General features: G+C 39.7%; 1 protein-coding gene and 1 long non-coding RNA gene across 2 annotated transcripts; one reads left to right on the top strand and one right to left on the bottom strand.

Moving 5' to 3' along the window:
• Positions 1-305: 305 nt before the first annotated feature.
• Positions 306-2,035, bottom strand: mid1ip1l (MID1 interacting protein 1, like). Its single transcript, XM_023278309.2, has 2 exons — positions 1,887-2,035; positions 306-1,581 (listed from the first exon to the last, which is right to left on the bottom strand). The coding sequence occupies exon 2, from the start codon at positions 1,493-1,495 to the stop codon at positions 1,004-1,006; it is 492 nt and encodes a 163-aa protein (XP_023134077.1). The 5' UTR covers positions 1,496-1,581; positions 1,887-2,035; the 3' UTR covers positions 306-1,003.
• A 116-nt stretch (positions 2,036-2,151) lies between these two features.
• On the top strand, positions 2,152-9,441 carry LOC129350399 (uncharacterized). Its single transcript, XR_008603797.1, has 3 exons — positions 2,152-4,469; positions 5,592-5,740; positions 8,947-9,441. It is a non-coding gene; the product is annotated as an uncharacterized LOC129350399 (long non-coding RNA).
• Positions 9,442-10,226: the final 785 nt, after the last annotated feature.

Here is a 10,226-nt window from a genome sequence, read left to right as displayed (position 1 = left end):
ATGGTGTGGAGAGTCAATTCTGCTCTAGGACAGCCGTGACCTCCTTTGCAACGCTGCTTTACATCTTCTTATTTAGGTAAATCCTCACTAAAGCACTTTTAAATCCCTCAATAGCAACATTGCATAAGGTGATAAACTTGCCCTACCAAGTCGAATGAGGTTCACATGTTTTGGCTTGTTATAAAAAGGCACCACATATTCCTGGCACCAGCACAAAGAAGAAAAAAAAACAAACAAAGCTAAACCGTTTCTGGCTCAACACCTTCAACATCCTTCCTGTTAGTGACAAACACCAGAAGCAGACGTCATGTTTACAGTTATTTATTTCAGTTTTACTGCATCAATATAAAATTGGTTTTGAAATATCCATGGACAAACAAATGAGCCATTTCATCATAAACACCTTGATGAGCCGTTTAAGCAGCCAGACAATGGGGAGGCAACTGAACAGGGCATGAGGGAATACAAAAAAAAATTAAAGTCAAGGCACACCATGTTACAGTAATACCAGGTGGAAAGTTTTAAAACCTCTGCAGGTAAGAGCCCTTCAGCTCAGCATTAAAATCTTTTACATTTAAAAAGAAAAGAAAGAAAAGTAAAGGAGGGACAGAATAACCAGCATTCAATATCTCCTACAGGCAGAAACATTTTATTCACAACCAAACACTCGTGACAAATTCATGTTGAAATTTGAAATGAAGAAACGACATGAGGGTGAGATTCTGAATAAACCAGAGCTGTGCTTCATCTGGACTTTTTTGGGGTAAACCTCCACCCAGCACAAAGCGTCCCCTTCTGCAGGCGGACACTGCAGGTTTCACTGGTTTTCTATTTGGTGGGAGAAGCTGGAGTGTCACTATTCAGGAGTGTTTGCCCTGGTCAGTTCACTGTCCATTGAGATTCCTTTTGAAGAGATGTGGGCCCCTTCACAAAACATCCCATTGTTGCGAGTCAAGCAGTGGTGGGAGGAGGAGAAGGAAGAAGAAGACAAGAGCGGTGGCTTCTATCTCATGAAGTTCCCTCCTCCGATCTCCCTCTTGTACCTGTTGGTGAGGTCGTCCGCCTGCAGCGTGAGCTTGGACAGAACCCCAAACAGTCCTCTGAGGTGATAGTGGAACTGATGCTCCAGGTCAGAGCTGACATCCTGCAGCTCTCCGGTCACCGGCTGCTGCTCCTCCTGCTTCACGGCCATCTCCAGGAAGCTGGCACCGCTGCTCATCTCCCTCTTCAGCAGGCCCCACTCCATGTCGTTCTTTATGGACTTGAGCAGCAGGTAGTGCTCGTACATGTCCCTCTGCTTGTTGGGACACGGCGGCTCGTTGTTGTTGTTGTTGGCCTCCAGCTGGCTGGCGGCCTGCTCCTCCAGCGGCAGGTCTCGCAGCAGGCTGGGCACCATGATGGTCTCGTCCATGTTGTTGGCGGCTGCTATGAAGCGGTGCATGACATTGATGAGGGAGTGCTTGTTGCTGGCGGAGTCGCTGCTGATCTGCATCATGGTGAGAAAGGCTCTTCGGGTGGGCTTGGTTTGCAGCGGGCAGGTGGCTGGGTGCTCTTTAAGGCTTGAGCTGCTCGGTGGCTGATCTGCAAGGAGGAAGAATGCAGGGAGAAGACCGATCAGTCCGCAGAAAAGCACTTTGAAGGCAGCTTTACATAATCAGCACGGACAATTAACCCGAGGGTCTGCAGGGACACCGTGTTCCTCTGCTCATCGTGATTAACTCTGAACGCAGGAAACACCTCGATACGTTTCCGCTACAGGAACAATCGCCTTCATTTTGCCGCATTGAAAAAATGCCCCGACCACACCGACATGACCTTGATTTCCTGCTGCTGAAACCCTGATGACTATCTGAGGAAGAGGCTTTGAAGAAAAGATGCGCACTGACCTGAACCACGAGGTACCCTGAGGAAAGTCTTAGTTGGCGTGCCGGGTGGATAAACCAAGTCTTCGCAGGTACCGAGCACCACCCGCCAGGAAGGAAAGTGAAAATTTCCCCAACTGTGCGTCAGCTAAGCTCTGATTTTATATCCAACACGCCGGATCGGGGCGGTGGGAGACTCTAAAGTCCGCCTTCTGTACGTTTCCCTGCCGCGCTGATTTGGCCGCACCGAGGATGTAGGCGGATTTCTACAGCATCTGATCTCAAACCGACCAATCAAACGCGACCTCCAGCTGCCTGTCAGGCATATTTATCCAGGGCTTGTCTACAATTTTCTGCAGCCTGGTTACCGCTCATCGCTTCCAGCCCGGAGGCAAATCTAACGCAAGCTGTGCGTCAGGTTCGTCAAGTGTGTGGTTCACCAAGCATTTAATTCAGAAATAAGGACGCAAGGTTTGTTCAAATAAGTTCCGTTACAGTACGAGTTCATTTCGGTCGCTTTCTCCTCCAGTCTGCAGTTTATTGTTGTGCAGCGGCGCCGCCTGCTGCTCGGACTGCGTCGGTTCAACTGGAGCTTTTACGCAGATGCGTAATTGTGCCAAAAAGGTGCCAAAAACTGATTGCGCTCTACTTGCTAAAACGGAATCACACAGTTAGTGCTTTGATCTCCATTAAACGGTCACAACTTGCATGTTTAGAAAGGAGCTTTTCCCAGTTGTACTACGACAGCAACTGACAGCTTTTCTTGTTAAAACTGAATCACCCAGTTTATGTACATCTCCAGCTGCTTTTATCTGGATTAAAACAGCCTTGTTGTGCAAATACATGAACTTTATATCTGTGGTGATGCTAAAAAGAGGTCTCCAATTTACAATGTAATCAGGTCTAACATGTAGGATAATTATAGGCAGTACTATAGTATTTTTTTCTCCCAGTGTTAAAGGATTATAATTCTGTGACTTACAGATGGAGTTTTATGTGTAGCCAATGAGCTAAGATTTTTAAAATTTAACTCATGAATGAAACTGACTCATTCTGATGCATTAATAATATTTCATTCACGAGAAAGGGGAGGATTGTTAAGATGTGGGGCTCAAAGCAGGTAAAGTAATGCAGGCATAATTGGAATTGCTCCCAGTCAAAGCACAACACTGGTGCAAAAAAATAATAGTCTGTCAAATACTGGTTATCCTTGTGTGTCTTCATTATTTTAACCTGTTTGGCCCAGATCATTATGGAATACAGTTTTATTCAACATTAACTAAATAAATATTCTTATAAAATAAATAATGGCCGTGAATATTCCTGAATAAATAAATGTACAGAAATGTAAGGAAAGTCCCCTGGAATAAATGAAAGTAAAAATTATCCATTGAATAATCAATCTTGTATATATTTTTTGATCCATTCTCCAAAAAAAAAAAAAAAATTTTAGCTTATTTCATAGCTATTGCCATTTCTTATGAAAAAAAATGTGAAAACATTAATATTTTAGAATTCATTTCTTATTTGATAGTTATTTTATAGAAGAAAATTCTTTTAAGAAAAGTAGAATTTATTTCATAGCTATGTCATTGGAAAATTTACTTACATAACGTCATAAAATGGAATTTCAGTCAGTCTTTGTTGTAGTTTTAACCAGTTGAAACAGTTTTAAAAGACTACTTTAACTCATTTAATGCCGTTTTCCACCAACCAAATGACTGCAGCCCCTTTACTATGACTGACCTTATTAATGTTTTAATGATTTAATTTATGAAGATTGTATTTTTTTTTTTTTACAATTACAGCCCATAGAATAACAGCATTTTTTTTTTTTTTTTTTTACATGAAACACTTCTACAAATTGTAATAATTAAAGCGTAGTTTCCAAATATATCAAACACATGCAGCCTAAATATGGCAAACAATACCAATAGGGTCCGTGTACGGATCTGGTAATTGGATTTTACGTTCTGAAACGGGTATTGAAAAACAAAAAACGAGTGGTTATTTTATTTGCGTATTAAAATATGAAAATTAAAATTGAAATACAAGGCGTTTTTCCTTTCATGATCAAAAAGGGATATACGAATTTTTTTTTTAAATGCTTTGATTTTCGTTTTATATTTAGAAGAACAAGAAAGTAAAATCAGTAAGAGACAGAAACGAAAAAAGATCAGTTTTTTCATTTTCTGAGACCGGAAGTGGTCATCAGCAAGAGTGGAGCCAAACAGAGTAGGGTGCATAGACTGTACATAATTTTTTTTTCGTGAGTTTTCATGGTCAAAATGAGAGATCAGGTGGCCGATCTTAAAATAAATCAATATTGATTTTTTTTATAGAACGTTAAAGTTTTGCGAAGCCAAGGGGCGGGACTACTTGATTGACAGTCCGGGCTGGAATGATTGACAGGTCCTATGGAGGAAGCAGCAGAGACTCTGCTCTCCTCGTTTGGATTAATTCTGATATAATAACTGTTGGTTTATTTATCGGTGGAGCAGCAGAACATTTTCCACAGACAGTTTTCCTGCCCGTTGGCTTGTTTTAACCAGTTTTCTACCTTCGGCTGATTCTACCAGCAGACACTGAAAGGACTCTGATAGTTCGGTAAGTAAATGTTTATTTTCGTATCGGTGCCGCTTTTAATGCACTTTATATGCAGCTTTAGTGTCAGATGTAATGTGTGCCATGCACTCCAGATGTTGGTGGAGTTTGTTTCAGTGTGTGTTGACCAGAGAAGAAAGTTAGCATAGTAAATATTAGCTTTAATGTTAGCGATGCTAACCGAGCTAGCTGCTTAGTGGTAGCCTGATTAAAGCTAACGTAGCATCAAGCGAATGTGTTGAGTTTCATGTAAACAGCTGAAGTGTGTTGTGTTCCTGTAATGTGGTTCATTAGGTTCATAAAACTGTGACTGGTTGACATTAATGTAACGTTCAGGAAACTTAAATGTGATGAAAACAGTAACGTTAATGTTCTAGTTGTCAGTAATCAGCTTTAATTTGACACTAAAACAGACTCTGATAGTTTTAAATGACATCAGTTTCATTAATTTGTTGAAAATTGTCTCATTTGTTGTTGTGATGTTGCTGCTGATTCATTAAAAGCAGATGATCTGTGCTGAAGATACGTTTAGTTCTAGTATCAGAAGTACAGGAAGGAAAATGGAAGTTTAGTTCTGCTACATCAAAGATTTCAGGTTTTAATTACTAAATGAGTCTTTATGCCTCAAACTTTATTTTTACAATAAAGAAATAATGAAATAATCACAGATAATAAAAATATAAATAGCAGAGAAAACCTGAGAGAATAATTTCCTGAAAAGTCTGTGAAGGAAAAGCAACTTTTTATCCTGAAAGATCAGAATCAGCTCCAACATCTGCATCTGACAGCATCAAGTCAACCAGAAAGAAAAGAAAAAAGAAAATGACTTCTTTCTGATCACATCTGTTCCGCTGCTCACAGGCTGCTGCTGCTCACATTCTTCACATTTATAGTCCACTTTCAAAAGTTCAGCAGACAGGTGCTTTGGAGTGTGACGATGTCGTCGGAGAGTGAAGTTTCCGTTTCACCCACAGCGTGCTTAAGGCAGCCGGGTCGGACTTGATGTTTCAAATACTGACCGACAGCTCAGATTTAACTGTCTGTAGTTCCGTTTTGATGGGTATTAAACTTTCTTTCAAAGCCGACAGGAGCTGGGTCTTTAAAATAACCGCCGTCTCGTTACAGAGTGAAAGCAGCAGTTCCTCCTTAAGGTCAGAGATTGCAGCATCTGAGGGCCTCTTCAAAAGAAGACGTAGTTGATGAAGGCGTTCTGGAGCAGGACCAGAAAGACCATGACCAAGCAGCCTTGAGATCTTAGGCAGCGTCTCCCTCAGGTGGGTGTCAACGGTGTTCATGGTCAGGTCTGTGGTAATCCCGTCAAAAAACAAAACAGAAAAAAAATCTAGATTATAAATCAGCATGTAACCAAAGCACTCTGTGTATAACGCCATAGTATAGGATGTAGTTCAGAAAATGTCAAAGTATAGTATACTTTTCAAGAATAACATAGTATGGCCTGTAGTTCATAGTATAGCATGTCAGCAAAAAAACTGATTATGTGGTTCAAAAAGTGCAAAATGATAGGATGTTGCCTAAAATTGTCATGTATGATATGTGGTTCAAAAAATGTCATAGTGCAGTATATTGTCAAAATAGTATGTTTTTCAAGAAACCATCAGAGTATATGTCGTCTAAAAAATGCCATAACGTCATACTATACCATGTGGCTCAAAAAACGTCATAGTATAGCATGTGGCTCAAAAAATGTCATAGTATAGCATGTCACTCTAAAAACGTCATAGTACAGCATGTCGTCCAAACAACATCATAGTATAGCATGTCGTCCAAAAAACGTCATTGTATAGCATGTTGCTCTTGAAACATCATAGTATAGCATGTCGCTCTAAAAACGTCATAGTACAGCATGTCGCTCTAAAAACGTCATCGTATAGCATGTACCTCAAAAAACGCCATAGTATAGCATGTCCTCCAAAAAACGTCATAGTATAGCATGTCGCTCAAAAAAGGTCATAGTATAGCATGTTGCTCTAAAAAAGTCACAGCATAGCATGTTGCTCTAAAAATGTCATAGTATAGCATATTGCTCTAAAAATGTCATTGTATAGCATGTGGCTAAAAAAATGTCATAGTTTAGCATGTTGTCCAAAAAAACATCATAGTATAGCATGTCACTCTAAAAACGTCATAGTATAGCGTGTCGCTCTTGAAACGTCACAGTATAGCATGTCGCTCTAAAAACGTCATAGCATAGCATGTCGCACTAAAAACGTCATAATAATAATAATAATACATTTTATTTGGCAGCGCCTTTCATAACAGCCAAGATCACTTTACAGAGGATCATACTAGCATGTTGATCTAAAAATGTCATAGTATAGCATGTCACTCTAAAAACGTCATACTATAGCATGTCGCTCTTAATACGTCATACTACAGCATGTCGCTCTAAAAACGTCATACTACAGCATGTCGCTTGAAAAACGTCATAGTATAGCATGTCGCTCTAAAAACATCATAGTATAGCATATCGCCCAAAAAACGTCATAGCGTAACCTTTGGTCCAAAAAACGTCATAGTATAGCATGTGGCTCTAAAAACGTCATAGTACAGCATGTCACCCAAGAAATGTCATAGTATAGCATGTCACTCTTGAAACGTCAGAGTATAGCATGTCGCTCTAAAGGCGTCATAGTATAGCATGTTGCTCTAAAAACGTCATAGTATCGCATGTCGCTCTAAAAATGTCATAGTATAGCATGTCTCTCTTGAAACATCATAGTATAGCATGTCACCCAAAAAACGTCATAGTAGAGCATGTCGTCCAAGAAATGTCATCGTATAGCATGTCGCTCTTGAAACGTCATAGTATAGCATGTCGCCGAAAAAATGTCATAGTATAGCATGTTGTCCAAAAAACGTCATCGTATAGCATGTCGCTCTTGAAACGTCATAGTATAGCACGTCGCTCTAAAAACGTCATAGTATAGCATGTCGCTCTAAAAACGTCATAGTATAGCATGTCGCCCAAAAACGTCATAGTATAGCATGTCGTCCAAGAAACGTCATTGTATAGCATGTCGCGCTTCAAATGTCATAGTATAGCATGTTGTCCAAAAAACGTCATCGTATAGCACGTCGCTCTTGAAACGTCATAGTATAGCATGTCAGTCTAAAAACGTCATAGTATAGCATGTCGCTCTAAAAACGTCAAAGTATAGCATGTCGCTCTAACAACGTCATAGTATAGCATGTTGCTCTAAAAACATCATAGTATAGCATGTCGCTCTAACAATGTCATAGTATAGCATGTTGCTCTAAAAACATCATAGTATAGCCTTTGTTCCAAAAAACGTCATAGTATAGCATGTTGCTCTAAAAACGTCATAGTATAGCATGTTGCTCTAAAAACGTCATAGTATAGCATGTTGCTCTAAAAACATCATAGTATAGCATGTTGCTCTAAAAACATCATAGTATAGCCTTTGTTCCAAAAAACGTCATAGTATAGCATGTTGCTCTAAAAACGTCATAGTATAGCATGTCACTCTAAAAATGTCATTGTATAGCATGTGGCTCAAAAAACGTCATAGTTTAGCATGTCGTCCAAAACACATCATAGAATAGCATGTCGCCCAAAAAAAGGTCATAGTTTAGCATGTCGCTGTAAAAACGTCATAGTATAGCATGTCGCCCAAAAAACGTCATAGTATAGCATGTTGTCCAAAAACTGTCATCGTATAGCATGTCGCTCTTGAAACGTCATAGTATAGCATGTCACTCTAAAAATGTCATTGTATAGCATGTCGCCAAATAAACGTCATAGTATAACATGTCACCCAAAAAACGTCATAGTATAGCATGTCACCCAAAAAACGTCATAGTATAGCATGTCACCCAAAAAACGTCATAGTATAGCATGTCACCCAAAAAACGTCATAGTATAGCATGTCACCCAAAAAACGTCATAGTATAGCATGTCGCCCAAAAAAACATCATAGTATAGCATGTCACCCAAAAAACGTCATAGTATAGCATGTCGCTCTTGAAAATGTCATAGTATAGCCTTTGGTCCCAAATGTCATAGTATAGCATGTGGCTCAAAAAACGTCATAGTATAACATGTCGCTCTAAAAACGTCATAGTATAGCCTTTGGTCCACAAAACGTTGTTTTGTTCCGGCTGTCTGAAGTAGGTGAGGAGCAACATCAAAACAGTCCAAACACTGGTTTCCAGAGGGTTAGACGAATATTTATTTGAAAGAGGAAGTTTACAACAACACAACATGTGCAGGCGTTAAAAGCAAATGGGTGTTAGTAAAATAAAAATAAATAAACAGAACTAAAAGTGAACTTCATGTTGACACTGATGCTCATTCCAACCAGGAACAAAGTAAAAGATAATCAATACAAAAAAAGAAACTCTTCCTGTTCACCTCTTCAAGCCCAAAAACACACCGCAGTAGCACCCTAAACTAAAACTACCAATGGGTTCTCTGTTTCCCTTTCTGAACAATTCAAAGGTCCCTCTCTATCTCCCCACACATCCACCAAGCACTGGAACACATCTCCGAAGTTCTGCCGGGCCAGCTCAGCTTCCCTTCAGAAGAAGTTCCACCAGATGAAGGAGCCTTTTGAGAGGCAGCTGGCATCGTGATTGGACTGTACTTTGGTCTGTTCCAATCCAGCTTCAGCTCCAGAGACGGCAGGCGGGACGAGTCAACGGAGGCCGAGTGGATGAAGGCATGCAGCTGAGTACAATCCAGAAAACAACAGAGGAGGAGTGCAGTGGCCAGAACACACAGAGTAGTATCCTATCCTATGTCTCTTAGAAAACATCATAGTATAGCCTCTGGTATGAAAAAACGCCATCATATACATCGTATATTATACAAATAACAAATGGAAGGAAAGAGACATACATTGTAGAATTGTAGTAATTGTGGGCTGACTGATTTACTGATTATCAGTATTTTATTTTTTACTGATTTACGGTAATAAATACATTTAAAAATGGCGCTACTTTGGCTCTGAACCTTTATCTACCTGTGGTCGCTCTGTCTTCTAGAGTGATTTGATTGGTTATACATCACGAATAAAACTCCTTTAACTTAACATCTGTAAACAAAACAAAAACGTATCAACAAAGTTTTCTGTTAAAGTTTGTGTTCTTCTAAGTTTAACTCCAAGATTTTAAATACTTTCATTTACTGCATATGAATATCCAACAGAATATCCACTCCAAATGTCTCACGACTAATCATTATCAGCCTTAAAAACCTACAAAACACCCCTCTATACTCGACCACACTTAGTACAGTCCGGTTCCCCCTTCTATAAATCTGCTTGGAATCGTCCACTTCCTGTTTGTCAAAGTGGCCTTCTACCTGGACAGGTTTTGTTGGAACTCATGCAACAAACATTTTGGGTAACTGCACTTTAATATGGATGGATGACACTGAATTAGAGTCTGTTTTAATGAGACTGAGTTAAGATGTGTTGCTCTGTCATTAAATAGGAAATTATTTCTCAGAATTCACAGAGAAAAGTCTGAAATGTTTGCTAGGTTAGCGTCCCACATGTTCTTTGGCTCAGCTAAAGCTAACTCTCTCCAACTTCTGGATCTCTTGAGTTGCTCGTTGTTAAAATATCTTGCTAGAGGTGCTGAAGCTCAAAAGTCTGAGATGTTTTTTCAAAATAAGCTCATTCTCAAGTCAGATCTGAACTGTCCTCTTTTGTTTGAACTTTCCCTAAACTTAGGAGTTAATGACAGAGCAGCACATCCAGACTGAGTCTCATTTAT

The sequence above is a fragment of the Amphiprion ocellaris genome, chromosome 13, assembly GCF_022539595.1.
Source record: "Amphiprion ocellaris isolate individual 3 ecotype Okinawa chromosome 13, ASM2253959v1, whole genome shotgun sequence".
NCBI lineage: Eukaryota > Metazoa > Chordata > Actinopteri > Pomacentridae > Amphiprion > Amphiprion ocellaris.
This window is presented reverse-complemented; position numbering and strand designations above follow the sequence as displayed.

Excerpts from the sequence above, each read along its gene's own strand:
- mid1ip1l (XM_023278309.2), bottom strand. The coding sequence starts at position 1,495 with ATGATGCAGATCAGCAGCGACTCCGCCAGCAACAAGCACTCCCTCATC.